A 15,519-nucleotide genomic window follows, 5' to 3' on the forward strand; every position below is an offset into this window, starting at 1 on the left:
CTAGACCTTGAAGCATTGTAGCAGAAACCGACTCGTTGGATCTAAGAGACTAACTGTACCCGACAAAAGGAGTCAAAATTCGGATTCAGCCACTTGTCATGACTCAAAAGTGCATTCATGGGATCTAAGTCCAAATCCTGTACCCAGAGCTAGGTTGAATCGGGATTTGGGTCAAGCTAGGTGCATGATCTGAACTCACCTACCTGTATCCCTAAACTAGGATGCATCCAATTGGTGATAGTCTATATAAATGCTCAAGATTTATTAAGTGCATATCTGATGTGGGATAAACACACGCCTGCACGAATTTTTACATAAGCCCCATATGTAGGATGGAGGGAGGTTAGGATCAAGGGTGGCAATTTATTTTCCAACTTGTTAGTCTGACTTGTAAACAATCCGCTTTAAATATATTTTAGTTCGATATAAATGAGTTTTGATCATAAATAGATCAACCTGTCCAGACCTGTCCCATTTAACTTAACTTGACCTATTCAATAAATGTGTTATGTGGATCGGCTTGAGTCACCTATTTAATTAATAGTGATGGTTTAAATCTGAAATTTTAATCTATTTAATAAAAAAATCAGGTTTGGTTAAAGAATTTTGACCCAATCTAAATCCAACTCAATTCGTATCGGATCCAATCAGATCGGATTGCCACCCTATTTAGAATGCTACAACGCATTGGTCCGTGTGACTAATACTAAAAAAAGAAGAAAAAAAATAAAAGAAAATAATATGATGAATGGTTTCACCCACGTCCACGTGTGATGGTTGCCATGTGGTTGGTAACCTCAGTCAAACTCTATAATGCTACGTGGCATTCTACTATTGCCAATTTAGCAGTGTTCTTGCATGTGAGCCAGCTTCTTTCCAATATTGGACTTTGGCAAGGACTTGTGATAATGAGCACAAATAATTAGCTCCACGTGGTTGATGTGCACCGAGTTTTCATGTGGGCCCTGCCTCGTAAATATGCTCCCGCTGCTGTCGTGGCAAGCGAGCGCACACGTATGTTGTTAAAAAAGATTTTTATGGTGATTAAAAGAAACATATCAAATAAAAGATATTATCGATTGGAAGGTAAGCTCTTTATGGCTTTTCCTCTCCTCTTATATTGTTATTTTAGTACATTGTCGTGTGATTGCTTGGGATTGTGGAGGAAAGGCAAGCTCCAACCCTTTAAAATTTGTTAAAACTCTCACATGGTTGGAGAATTAGAAATAAGATTTCATAATAATAAAATAATAAATATCTTATGAGACTAATTTTGGCCGGTTAAGTTGACCGATTCATCGATGGTCAACAAATATGGTATTCTAAGGATCATGCTGCACGTATTTCATGTATATCAAAATAACAAACAGTACAGAAGCTAAATACAATGCGTGTTCGTATGTCATATTGCCTTGCCAAAAGCCACATGCCTTGCATTTACGTGTTCTTTCTCTCTCTCTCTATCTATGAACGTGCTAAATGATTCTTCAAATTATTCTCCATGAAGGAAATAATCAAGAACTATTCAATTATCAAGAAAAAAAACATGATCTATTTATAAATTGTATGCGACCCATTATAAAATATTTGTGAACTATGTAAATCGCTTGCATATGCATTATTGCTAATAGTATTGTTTTTCGATATGGTCTTGGTACTCTTGCCACTCGCATGCATCCCAATGCAGCTATTGGAGATTGGTTATCTATGATCTCTATGTCTGCTCTCTTGTTTATTTCCATTGTAAATGGATAAAGGCAAGACTTTGGGTCTGTTAAGCCATGCATTCTGCCTTTGTTGTTCTCCATGCACTTGCTTTCTGCTCCAACAATAATTTACTGCATTTTTTTTTTGTTTTTAAGTCCATCAGGAGGCAGGAGAACAATGAGGGAGATCCTCATTCCTCTATGTTTGATGTCCACCAAAGAACTAGTGATTCTGTCTATTAGGTGGAAGTGAGGTTCTCAATGCATGTGAGGGGAGTGATGACACCAGCTTGGCTGAACTACCAACCCACCTGGCACTCTCATCCATCTCCTTACCCAAGAAGTCTGTAACTTTAAAGAACCATTAATTGCCTTCACACAATAAAACTTTCCATTCTATTACTATTAAACTAATCTCAACATAGAGCAGCAAGGTTTGTCAAATATATGCACATGAACTTAATTAACTCTACCAGCAGGATATCAATCATTGCGCATAAACAAATGTTATTGGGTTAAAATCTTCCATTGCCCGCTTTGAGCCCCACAAGAGGCACAACACATCATTCCCACTGATTTGAAAATTGGCACTCTAGAATTCCACAATGCTGCATATATAGATGCAATAAAATAGACCAAGATAACAGAAATCAAGAGTCAATTAATTATTATATAATTATAGTAGTTAAGAGTCCCCGATCGATCGAGATCAGGAAGCCATCCAGACAGGATCCATGAATTCATGGGCTTCGGGAACCTGCGAGCCATTCGATCAGTCGATCGGGTGGTTGGTAGCAATGGTCGACGAGAGCTATGGTGGCCATCTCCCTAGGAGAAACAGGTATTCTACTTAGGGAGGCATCCTCTCATTAATGGCATGTTTTTCTGTTTGTGAATGGGCACTTGTTTGCTGTAGGACTTTGGATTGGGGGAGGACAATAGAGATGTTGCAATGCTCCTCGAAACCGGCTCCCCCGGGAGATTAGGGTTTAGCATGTGAGAGTCATGTGAAGCTTGACATAAATACAAATGTGCATGGTGTGTGTGAGTGATTCAAAGACTTAGGCAAGACAACCTTGGGAAGCTTCCACCAACTTTCCTCCCCTCAGAACTGTTGATCCTAGTTATTGTTCCAATTTCATATTACCATTTCCTTTGCAAACATATTAATCCTATTCCACATTGTTGATGATTCATTTTTTCTGTTGTATAACTCAGATGTATTTAATTCACCTACATGTGGTACTTCTGCTGATTTGTCCTAATTATGTTGGTGCATGAACTCTGAAGCTCTACTTATTAACACACATTGCTCTTAGACACAGACCACAAGTATAGACTAATGTAATCGAACAATTTGTGCTCATATTAACATTACACCAACCATCCCCTGTTGATGGTGATACTTGTAGTAGTGATTGGGTGATTGCTTCAATTTTTATGAAATAGAAGGGCGCTTGCTGCAAGTTCTCATCATGCAAAAATATTAACTCCACATCTTGTTATCATTATTATGACCAATTTCTTCACTCTTTTGCTCTAATAGCCTTCTGCCATCGCACGTACTTATAGCTCTCTACCTATAAACAAATAAGTAGATCAGTTGCTCTATCAATCATAGACACTGCTCTCAACCATGGGCCACGATCATCGAGTTATGCCATCAAATTAATTCATATTTAACTGGATCTCGACCGATCTGTCTAACAATGCATGTCCCTGCAACCTGCGGTTTGTTTAAAATAATTTTCTTATGAATATTTCAAATATAGTCAAGAAGCCGGATCATAACTGTGCAGCACACCCTTGAGCACCTAGCTCATCAGAAAGATCATATAACTGTGTTTCCTAGTTGCTAATAGAATTCTTATAGTAACACTATAAACTATAATGATCTCCTACTAGAACTAAATTATAAGAAACAAAATAAGGGATGGTATAATATGTATGTTCTTTTTTGTTGGCCTCTATGCCAGTGCTTCCAATACCTAATTGATGATTTCGACAACAGCTATTTTTCGTATTATGATTACTGTAACAATGGACATTTTTTCATAGTCTTATAGTATGAGGAATTCAATAACAAATCTGTGTTAATATTCTCAAAATACATACTTTTTCTATAGGGAGTACACTTGAAATGGGTTTTTAGCTATTGTAAGTTAGTTATATGCTGTTGCCATGTCTAGCAAAGACAGGTCTAAAAATGAATAATGGGTGAAAGATTTGAGATGCTTGAGACTTCTGGTTTATTCTAAGTGGATTTTGGAGCTTTTTGTTTTCTGAATTTGTGGTATTGAGGTTCATTGAGCTAATGTGGGGGTTAGCTATACTACAAAGGGATTGTAAGGCCTTGTGTTCAATTGGTGTCATTCTAATAATGTACCCTATGTTCAATAGTTTCTTGTCTTGCTCTTGCTTTTATATGCACATCTGGTTTAAATAGTTCTTGGATATTTTAAAACAAGATATCCATTTTACTTAACTTTCTAATATAACCTACAAAATTATGGCATGAAAGGAAATTTGCTGCCATTTGATAGAAAGGAGTATAAAATGAACACATTTAGTCGATAATATTTAGCAGGTTTTAGGTGCATGCACCATTTTTCCTGATTTTCCAATGACCATAAGTAAGGTTTTCATCTGCTCCCTGGTTCTATTCTTGCCTATATTCTTTGCTATCAGATGCCTTGAACATTCCTACATTCCCCTACTATTATGTATGGTATGCATAAACCCTTTTTTTCCTTTTCTTCAAGGGCACGTATGACAAGAAACTCGCTTTATATTAATTGTTCGTCCGATTCCTGTCTAACTAAAAATATGCTAGACAGATCGTTGTTAGAACCGACGAACAAAAGTTAATTTAAATTCTACTCTTACTTTTCCTACTCGAAGAATAGCGGTTGTAAGAGGTCGATCCACAGGGAGGCGATTGGAGTTGCATAAAAATCAGAACGTTCACTCGGATTTGAAATCGATTTTTGAATGATTAAAGAAAAACATTATTTTGAGGATGTTGATGGATTCTCTAGTCTACCGGAGAATGTTTTTTAATTTAAATTAACTAAAAGATAGGTATTTAAATTCGAAAAGCATTTATATATTTAACTAATTAAAGAAAAGCTTTAGCATAAATTAAAATGGATGAAAACAAGAAGATTGAAGTGAACACAATTTGCATAAAGGAAGATTTAATGTATTGCATAAAAAGAACAATTAAAAGATTTCATAAAAAGAAAACAGAAATTAACTTGAATCTAGAACAGGGATTGCATGAAAGAAAATTGATGGATTTCATAAAAAGAAAAACTGATTACAAATAAAAAATGGAGATTAGAGGCCTAATACTCCTTCTACTTTGCAAATAAAATAAAGAAAATAAAACAAAAACAAATCTCTTCTCTCTCTCTCCCACGGTGGAAAATACTAATTCCCTTTTTTTTTTCTTTCTTCTTCCCCAAAGAAACAGAGTACTCCCACTCCCCTGTTTCTTCTTCTCTCCCTGGACCCGCCGGCTCCGACCCAGCCGAGAGCCGAGCTGCCCCGGCCACCACCCTCCCCAGCTCCCCTTGGACCTTTCGTCCTCCCCTTCTTATAGATCGCCCGAGCCTGGAATGGAAGAGAAACGGGCGCGGGATCAACGGGCGGAAGTAGAGGCGGAGGTTGGGGTCTTGATGATCCATGGAGCTCGCACGCGGATGAAAAAGCTGGGAGGAGGATTTGGAGGGAGGGATCGGTGGAAGGAGCCAATCACGGCCGTGGTGGATGATCTGAATCATGGAGGATTTGATGCATGCGGAAGGTGGGGACGCTGCGGGATGGATTCGGAGCGGGCATGGGATGATGGCTGCTGGGATTCCGGAAGAGCTTGGATCACAGTGGCTCAGACGCGATGGAATTTCCTTCGGATGGTTGGCTGCACATGGACTCGGGGCTGCGGGATCGACGGAATAGGCGCACGGCTGGGATCGCAGACTGCTGGAGACGCGCTGGGACGGCTGGGGATGGGCTGATCGCGAGATCCCTGGGACGTCTGGCTTGGATGTGGTGAACTGAATATGGGTCATGTGCCAGTTTCTGCAATGGAATTGGATTTTTGGAAGAAGGTCTGGGACTTTCTTTGCCCTCCTGAGATGGGAGCTAGAGATACCGAGTTCCGTCCAATTAGTCATATAGTTAAAAAATAGTGTGATATGAAATTTGGCTTGTAGACGGACGGACTGAGTTCGTCACAGTTCATCTGTTCTGACTGGAGGTCAAGTGCAATTCTTTCAAGTCATGGGTCACCCAGCACCTCATAGTTATGATATGGCCAAATTAGATTTGCCCAAAATTCTTTCCCAAAAGCACAGAAAAATTGGACCCAATTCGGACCCGAACCCGACTCGGACCCGATTCGGACCCGACCCGATCTTCAACCGGGTCGGATCTGGGTAGGGATCCTTCTGAAGTCAAATTTGTACTTAATGTGCATTTTATCTCTAATTTATGATGATCTGTGTCAAACCCAAATATAATATTAATACAGTGAATTTATTATTATCCGTTAGCAATAACACTAATTTTAGTGACATGTATGTCGCACTTTTGTGCTCTCATCATTAATCTAAATTTGACTCTAAACAATCATTATGTTGAATATGCATTACTAGATTGGCTGTCAAATGCTTTATCAAATTTGGGTGCATGATTTTGTTTCTCGGCGAATCGGGACTCCATCAATGCGTTCCATATTCAGTAGCCTAAAGGAAGCTATCTGTTGCTGCCGATCATTGAACAGTGATGCGGGTTACTTCCATGGATCTGCAAGACAAAACTACCTAACTCTTCTCATGCTACCAACCAGTATACCCTTCTTTATGCAAGTGGAAATGCATATGGAAGATGCAAATTGCTTATTCTATCTTTTATTTTGACTTTCAGCCCTTGTCATGCCAAGGCCCTAATGGTCAATAAAAGTTTGTCTTAATTATCAGTGCACTTGATTAGTTCTTAACTTGAAGCCTAGGAGTATTAGAGTGAGCTGCTGTCTTGTCTACCATAACATTCATGCTTCAAAATATAAAACTTATCATTCAAATAATTTGAAACATTGAACATCTAATTTCTCAAGGGAAATTGGATCTCAAAAAATTAGGAGAAATTGAATATAATCAACAAGGGAATAAAAATTAAGATACTCTGTATTCCTCAGTTCAAACTCCTTTCTAAAGTTGCTGCAGTTCGGTTCAGTTCAGTTCCATTACATCTCATAAAAATATTACATAAGCATCAGAAAGAGCAAAAGATGAAAATGGCCTTTTCTTTTTACTCTTCAGCACCAAGCTATAAAAATGCCTTATTTTCTTGGCATCTGAAGGTTCCTTTTTTTTATTTCTTCTGGTGGAGTCCTCTTATTGTGTCCTCTTGACTTCTTCCCATTAAAGGCTAACTGCTAGGAGCTAGAGTTGCTGTTTCTGTGAGAAGACAAGATGGCATCAATAGCCTCCTTCACTTGAGACACTTCAGGTGCTTTCCCACCTTGCGCTGGCCAGAACTCATCAGTTGCTAATACCTATATCAAAATCAAAATGCTTAGTCTAATGCATGCAAAAATCATACCATTCTCAACTCAGTTTGGATGATCACCTTCACTTGCAATTGGAGGAACTTCACATAGCTAATGGCTTTCTCTAGCATGGTAACCACATCAACCTAAAGTCAAGAGGTGTTGAAATTTTATTAATGACGAGATAATTCATGGAGCCCATGCAATGATTTCCCAAATTGAAATTTCAAGGAAGTTGGGAAATAATTAAGGTGCACCTTTGATCCATTGGGAATGAGATCTTGCAGAATTTTTAGCCGCTCGCTTACCCTCTCTCTTCGGTTCTGCAACATGAAATCATCTATTAACGGAAATCTCCAAGAGTTTGGATGAAATGCTCCTTGTACTGCAGCCTTAAATAAAGGCATAACAGTTCATGCTCTTGGAGAAATGCTCCATTTACCGTAGCCTTATATAAAGACATGGCAGTTCATAAAGAAAGCCCGAGGACTACCATATATTGAAGTATTACGCAGTTAGAATAACTGACCTTTGCTGCAATACTCTGAGGATCCTTGGATGGACTAGGCTTGGCCTTGGTCTTCCATGTGCTACAGCAATGCTTCTTGGAGGCTTGCAATTCACCACCCTGCAGCAATAACCATGGCCTGAGTTAGAACCTAACTAATGTTTCCTTGTTTATTTGTGAAGAATTAACATGACCTCTCTGAATAAACAAGAATATATTTCATGTCATCATGCTTCACTACTTGAATTCTCTGAGAACAATATTATAATTTAGTATAAACATGATCTAACTCTCAAAGAGGATCAAAGCACCATATAAGGGCATTCTTGGATGCCTTTCTCTTGCTTGGCACTCTCTTGATGACCATCACCAGCAGCTGCGCCCATGTATAGCAGCCCGAACCCCCGCTTCTTGTTCTCTCGGTTCTCATTCAATTTATACCCATTTCCCATATCAAAACAAGTTTGGTCTTGAATCAAACGAGCGTCAGTGCCACGCTTCATGTCAAAGTCATTCAGTTGGTAATTTTGAATCATGTCATCCATCCAAATAGCACTTTCATCTTCATGATCAATGTTTGGATAGCTAGTGCAAAGCAGCCTATCCCCTTGCTCAAAGCTAAGGACGGAAGAGCCTGAGTGTGCCCAATGGCTGGACCCTGCGTCGACGTCGACAACGGAGCGAGTTCCTTGTGGTGAAGAGTTCAGCGGCCCAAACACGAAGGATGAGTTGCTTGGATCAGACAACATAGGAAGAAGGCCTCCAGAATAGCCCCCGAAGGACTCCAAGCCTCCTCCATCCTTAAGCAGCACATCATTGTGGCCCTTGTAGCCAAACAACTCGAGCGAAGAAGGATCCAACCCTTGAATGGAGGGCCCTCCTCCCTGCACATTCCCATAGAGCGAACCGGTTTGCGAGCCTTCCAGCGTTCGCTCCTTGGCGAGGGCCATAGAGGAAAAGCTGACGAGCAAGAAGGATAGACCAAATGGAAGGAAGAAGAGGGAGCAGCTCCTTAGAGAAATGGCGCTGTATGAATTCTTAATGCATGGAATAGAACTCTCACCTCATATATTGCTCCTTGCGAGCTAAGATCCATATGGGGAGAGGACTGATGAAGTCTTTATACTAGCATCGAGCTGTGAAGCGCTTGCACATATTTTTGTGAGGAGTTGTTAGCTGGCATGGATGAACGAAATGGAACGAGTGAAGAGGACTGTGGAGAGAAGGAAAGATTAGAAGAGAGCAGGGCAGCAGAAGGGTCGCCGGATCTCTCGCATTCCCACGTCGAAGATTCCCATATGAGCCTCCCTTCTCGCTTTCCACACTTATGAGCATGTGGCCTCGGAAGCCCATTTTCATATAGATATATAAATTTTTTCTTGGCAGCTACTTAGCTTATGGCAAGTTAAATTCTAGACAAGATACTGAAGAGATTTTAATATAGAAATCGTATATTTGTTTATTTATATTAATGTAGTAATAAGAAATCAAGATGGATGATTACTGGTAGATCCCATGCATTTAACTCAGTGCCGGACCCAAGGACTTCCAATTTATAGGTCATGAAGTCTTCCATCTAAACCCTAGCTTTAAATACTTTAAGGGTAAATTATATACCAGTTGGGTGATCCTGTAAGTTGAATTGTGATTCATCGCACAGTTCGAGCTGCTTCTTTTGTGACTCCGGTCAACTTAGCTCCACTTTTTCATCATTATTAAGACGTAGCCTTATTGTTTGTCAAGCTCATAAGTTTGAGAAGTGTTAATGCTAAAGAAAAAAACATGGTCATAGCACCAATAAAAGCTGGCATATCTGAAGAAGAAGATGCAAACCTTGACAGAAACGAATTGCGAGGAAGGAATTGTGAGGCAATCTCTTTTAATAACCGTTTTGATGCCAATTCAACGAGTCCCATTTCTTCATAAGTAAGAGGATGTAAAAGTGTGAAACATATCATTTTTGAGAACAGGGTTTGGTTTGATTTGTTGGCATCCCTCTCATAAGGGCATGCAATATGGAGAGATTTCATGTTCCAATTTGGATGGCAACATGCCTCCTTATGTATATAATTATAGGAAAAGGAAAAATGAGGAAGAGAAAAAATTGATGTCTACAATGTTCTCTAGTCCACATGGGCCATAGGCCGGATTTATTCTAATACTCTATATCGCAACCAAGTATCTTATCCAAAAATACCAGTCAGATAGTATTATATAAGTTTCTTGGTTCTCTATATATAACCGATGTGGGACTATATATATACCTGCATAATTCTCAAAAAAAAGTCTCTAAATTTCAATTTGACTCGCATCTTGTCTCTCTGCATCAAATGGATATCCTCCGCTTGTCCTGTGCAGCCAAGTCGGAAATTAGATAAAAACATGAGCCCTTCTGCACCATGTTTCCAACACAAGATTAGCTGACCGCTACAGCTCGCAAAACTAGAGTACCAATCCTTAATTTATTTGGTGTTCGCCTAATCTTAAGATATGATATACATTAAGATCCTTGTTAATTAATTCCTTACTGCGACACACATTGAATAATGAGCGCACTTAGCTCGCTTTAGTTGTTAATTTGATTGATTAATATGTAATCAAATGATTACTAGATGAGGGGGATACCTGTAATCCATGAAACCACAGATTTTGAATCAGCAAGTAGATGCCACACAAGCAAATGATGCGATATAAATTAGCAAGTGTTAGCAGTACAACACAAGTGTTATAGTGGCAAAGCCAATAGCAGGAAGCAGGTTTGAAGACCATGTGGGCTCTTGGAGTTTTGAGTCTGTCATCGCTCCTGAGTTCTCATCCTACAAGAAGTCAGAGCAGGCATGATGAAAAGAAAACTAGAAACATCAAACAAGGAATATTTACATGTCCACCAACACTAGCTGCAATCGGGATGATCCAATTTTGAGTGGATGTGCCTCCTCTGAATTAATGCATACCATAAAGGAGTTTTGACATTGGAAAGGTTAATTTTAATTATTCTGAACCTTCTTGCCTTCTTCACCAGATAAATGTTTGGCTAGAAGCGGAAGGATTGATTTGATTTTATGATCATCCATCAAGTTTATGTTGCTTCCTTGGAAATGTCTGCTGAACTGTTGTTTCAGCCAATTAGGCATAAGTGAGCTTGCCACAAAACCACAAAGCCAACAAGGCTTGCAAGAGTTTCTCAGCCTAGAGTTGCCAGATCAGTATTTTTTTCATTTGTTACTGTCAAAGAGGCTCAGGAATCCAAAACAAGCTAGAGTCACAGTCAAACAATTGAATACCGTCAAACTGAGCTCATAGTTTTGGCTTTAATTATGTGGGAGAAATCCCTAATCTACATTAGACCATTAGATCACTTGCCTTACAGAAAGAATCAACAAGAGCAATACTCCTAGTATGTACTCTTGTTCATAGATTGATTGGCATACCAATTATTTTCCAATTTTTTTTGGAAACGATCCTTCATACACAATTTCAAAAATATAAATATTTTTGCAGTGCTTTTTTTGCTGATTAACATAAAAAGGCAATTACAAATATTCATAACCATACCTGAAAGATGCGCTCTTTCCGTCATATTTTTCCATCATATGTTCTATAAACACAGAGCAACATGTTTGGATTTTTGAGGAATATGAGCAACTCAGAAACCATGCAAGGCTAGCTTTCATAACGAGACAATGTCTTGTATGCTTGCAAAGCTCCTGCTTGCCTCCATCCCTGAACATCTCTGAGTAAACCATCCAATCACCAACTACACGGATGAATTGATCCTGGAAAAGGGGAAATAGAAAATCATTCATCATTGCAAGGAAAGATACGTTGTCAGCAAGAATTGAAGATGACAGATATCAACAACATTCTATAAACTTAAAATTCAAGCATGTTTGGATTACTTTATGAGAATCCCAAGGAGAAATAAGAACAAACAGAAACTAACCTCAGAGACTCTAATGAGTATTGGGTCTCAATGAATCAGTAAGAAGATACCATGAATCCTGTAGTGAAAGTGAGCTCTGTCAACTGTGGTGTCAATTTCTCTGGGTTTCCTCAAGCACCCAATACATGTATGCCATATAGTCTAACGCTAGAAAGGTGGAAAGGGAAGGCAATGGCTGAAGGGATGCGTTTGTATGGTATTTGTGAGGTCAAATTACCTTGCTTTTGGAGCTTGACTAATTCACTTGATCCCAGCTTACCCAGCAACGGTGGAAGAAGAAGAGTAGATAAATTTTGAAAAACAGAAAAATGGTAGGAGGAGGAGAAGAGGAGGAACCTTCGGAGCGGCTGAAATTTGTCTCAGTTGGTGAATGCTTTACAAGGAAATCACCTTCCAACATGTGAAGAGATGCATAAATATCTTGAGAAGCATCGCTTGCATAAGGGAGCAAAGGTGCAAGGGCTTATAGTAAATTTATTTCTTTTGTCCAGTCATGAGATGGAGATATGTGGGAGACACTCTCTTCCACATGAGGTACTGTCATTCTAGTTGATTGAGAGGTGGTAAGAGGTGGGTTCTGCAAGAATTCCTTTCCCTCCTTCATATGCTTATATAGAGATGGAACTCAAAGCTAGATGATAGGCAGGATAGCAATGTATCTGTCATATATTTTGTTTACCAGTCATGGGAGTTTAAAATACATGTATGGGATCACCAATCACCGAGGGTTTTGTTTCCAAGAACAACATGCAAAAAATTACAGAGCATCTGCAAGTACAAGAAAAAACATCTACAAAGACATTGTCTCCTAAATGTCATTAAAAAAAAAATGATGCACCGGAACAAAAGATCACCCACGAACCAAAATTACCCAAATGCTACTCCTGAAAAGTGTTCAATCCATTACTGCACGTATGGCAGGACAGCAAACCAAATTAACTAAAATTTTATTTGCTCTCATGGGATGCATTAAAGATAATAAAACATTTTCATTAACCAAAATTACCCAGGGGTTCATTCCTAAATAAAATCAACCACTACAAAGCACAACCCACAAGTACATGAACCCAAATCACCAAAGCTTTTGTTTCCTAAAAAATCATGAACCTACAAAATATGTGCATGAGCAAAAATCCTTCAACATTTTATTTCTTAAACACCATGCAGTTCATTACACATTCTGTCCATGAACAAATTTCATGTTTTAAAGAAACTGTTTTAAATACTGTGAATCTATGCTTTATAAGGAAACACTAAGATTATCACCTCGATTTTTTCATTTTTTTAGGTTATATTTTTTGCTCACTTTACGATTGTTTTGCTATCATTAATTAAGGTATGTGGCCAAGGAAGAAGTGTGATTGGTTATTAAGATCTTCACACTGATGAGTACACATGTCCTGAACATCTATAAACCAACTTTGACGGTTTAAAAGATATGAAGCATCATTGGTCCAACTAAACATGTATGATGCAGATAATAGACAAAACCTGAATATATGTGACACACTAATCAACAAAGGTTGCCCACAAGCTATAGATTAGCATTATCTTCGCCTAAACCATCCAAAACAAAGCTGATGAAATGAAAATTTTTAAGTGAAAATTGTAAAGCATCATAAACTTGCTCTAAGAAACTTTGATTCATACAAAGGAATCATGTCATGCAGAGTCCCTCCAAACCATACAGAATTTTTTGTAAAAGATTGATTTGTTTATAGAATCCAAGGATCTATCTTTATTCATTATTATCCACTATCAAACTAGAACAATAATGTTTGCCTGTCGGTTATGAAGAAAATTCATCATAAGACATGATTAACTCTCTGCATCTAGGCCCTGTCCACCTCCAATTTCAAACATTTAATGCTTTTAGCTTGCAAAAGGCTTATAGAAGGCCTGGGGAGGAAAAGATGCGAAACCAAACTACCTGAATGAAATAATGTAGTGTGAATTGGTTTGGCTGAATTTAGTTTAAGTTTGGCAATATCAATCTAACCCGCATCATAGTGCATTACCGACCGATACAAGCAAATACATGATATGCACACTTCTATACTGTGTCAGTAATCTTTTCAGCAGCATGACATGAACCAACACTTAGATCCTTAACTGGAACTACAACTGAAGCTCCATAGTTGCCTTCAAAACCCATTGCTAAACAACAATTACAAGCAAAAAGCAAGGACTTTTTCTGAAGACTGGCTGACCTTAGATCAAAGAGCATGAAGAGTCCTTCCCCTTTTTTTTTTCTTTTCTTCTACTAGTAGGCATTCAGCCAGCATCAGGGGCGGGAGTGGTCTGGGCCTGCCTCCTGAGCTCCTCATCCGCCTTCTTCAAGAACTGATCCCAGCCGCTGCCCTCCGCTGTATCCAAGTAATCGTAGGGCACGGCCGTCTTCAGCCCCGGCCTCACCCCACACTGGCTCTCCACGATCCTGAACTCCACCGCTCGGCCTTCCTCCCCGCCAAATCCCTCGCCCTCCAGCTCCTCCCAGCTGAAGAGCAGCGGCAGCGTGAAGACCCCCCAGGGATTGAAGTCCAGCAGCTTCACCCGGCCGTCCCCGGTCACGTACACGTCGAACGTGTAGTCCTCCGATCCGAATCTCGGGTTCACGACCTCGGCGAAGAAGGCCTCGATGAGGGGCTGGATCTCGTGGCGGCGGTCGAGGAGCACCGGATAGAAGCCGGTGACCTCGCGCTGGGAGATGCCGACGAGGCGGCGGCGGCGGACGAAGCACCGGAACTCCATCTCCGGGCGGAGAGACGGGTACCACTTGCGGAGGGCCAGGTAGAAGGTTGTCGTGGAGGATCGCTCGTTGTCGCGGCAGGAAGGGAGGGCGTGGGAGAGGTCGTGGGCGATGGCGTCGGAGGAGCGGAGGAGGAGGGCGACGTCCGCGAAGGAGGTGCAGCGGAGGGTGCCGTCGGCGGAGATCCAGGCGGCGTCCTTGGGGGCGCTCCAGTTCAGCTTGGGGAAGGCGGCGGCGCCCAGGGCCGCGATGGACCGCTCCACCGCCGCCTCCAGGTCCGGGAATGACGGAGCCGCGGCGGCGGAGGCCTCGGCGGCGTCATCGTCGTCGGAGGAAGAGAAGGAAGTCTGGGAGTCGAGGAGGGAGACGGGGTCGAGGTGGGCGGTGGGGCGAGGGAGGGGGTCGCGGCCGGAGACGGAGAGGGGAAGAAGGAAAGGGGGCGGGGCATCGGCGTCAGCGTCAGGGTCGGCGTGAGGGGAAGAAGGGTTGAGGGGGAGGCCGAGGAGGTAACGGAGGAAGGAGTCGGGGAGGGGGTGGAAGAGGGTGCGGATGGAATAAGGTTTGAAGATGGGGTACCATTCCTGAATTTGGCACCGCAGCAGCTCCTCTTCTCTCATCTTTCCTTCTCTCTCTCTCGTCTCGGGTCACCTTCGTTCCCAAGGAGAGAGCCGCCTCCTCCCAGCGGATTTATTTCTCGTAGATTATTATGCGGACGACCGCACGGAATGTCCACGTTGTTACAGGATTACCGCTGCGTTGTACCAAAAAAAAAAAAAAAAAAAAAAAAACTTTTTGCAGGAATATCCCCTAAATATCAGATTTTGCATGAATATCCTTCTAAAATTGACATTTGCATATATACCCTCGTAAAATACTTGTTTTGTCATTTTACTTTTTTTTATTTTTGTTTTTGCATATGTACTCATGCTATCTAATGACGTTAAAAACTAACAGTTTCAAATTAAAATGACTAAAATATCCTTAATAGGTAGAATGCAAATAGATCGCGATCTCGATAGCAGGGAAAGAAGATAGGAACAATAGCGTAATTTTAAAATT

The 15,519-nt window shown here is 40.6% G+C and overlaps 1 protein-coding gene across 4 annotated transcripts; it reads right to left on the reverse strand.

Moving 5' to 3' along the window:
* Positions 1 to 6,862: 6,862 nt before the first annotated feature.
* Positions 6,863 to 15,126, reverse strand: LOC103702055 (cell division cycle protein 123 homolog). Of its 4 annotated transcripts, XM_026802560.2 has the most exons (8): positions 11,712 to 13,936; positions 11,324 to 11,544; positions 8,832 to 10,584; positions 8,080 to 8,728; positions 7,790 to 7,888; positions 7,518 to 7,583; positions 7,341 to 7,406; positions 6,863 to 7,266 (listed from the first exon to the last, which is right to left on the reverse strand). In XM_026802560.2, exons 3-8 carry the CDS (start codon positions 8,834 to 8,836, stop codon positions 7,147 to 7,149), a joined length of 1,005 nt encoding a protein of 334 aa, XP_026658361.2. In that variant the 5' UTR covers positions 8,837 to 10,584; positions 11,324 to 11,544; positions 11,712 to 13,936; the 3' UTR covers positions 6,863 to 7,146. The 4 variants fall into 4 exon arrangements, with proteins under 4 accessions (XP_026658361.2, XP_038983012.1, XP_038983011.1 ...); XM_039127084.1 differs by lacking the exons at positions 6,863 to 7,266; positions 7,341 to 7,406; positions 7,518 to 7,583; positions 7,790 to 7,888; positions 8,080 to 8,728 and having other exon boundaries at positions 10,435 to 10,584; positions 13,922 to 15,126; XM_039127083.1 differs by lacking the exons at positions 6,863 to 7,266; positions 7,341 to 7,406; positions 7,518 to 7,583; ... (1 more) ...; positions 8,080 to 8,728; positions 8,832 to 10,584 and having other exon boundaries at positions 11,050 to 11,544; positions 13,922 to 15,126.
* Between the last annotated feature and the right edge of the window lie 393 nt (positions 15,127 to 15,519).

Source organism: Phoenix dactylifera, chromosome 6 (assembly GCF_009389715.1).
Source record: "Phoenix dactylifera cultivar Barhee BC4 chromosome 6, palm_55x_up_171113_PBpolish2nd_filt_p, whole genome shotgun sequence".
Lineage (NCBI taxonomy): Eukaryota > Viridiplantae > Streptophyta > Magnoliopsida > Arecales > Arecaceae > Phoenix > Phoenix dactylifera.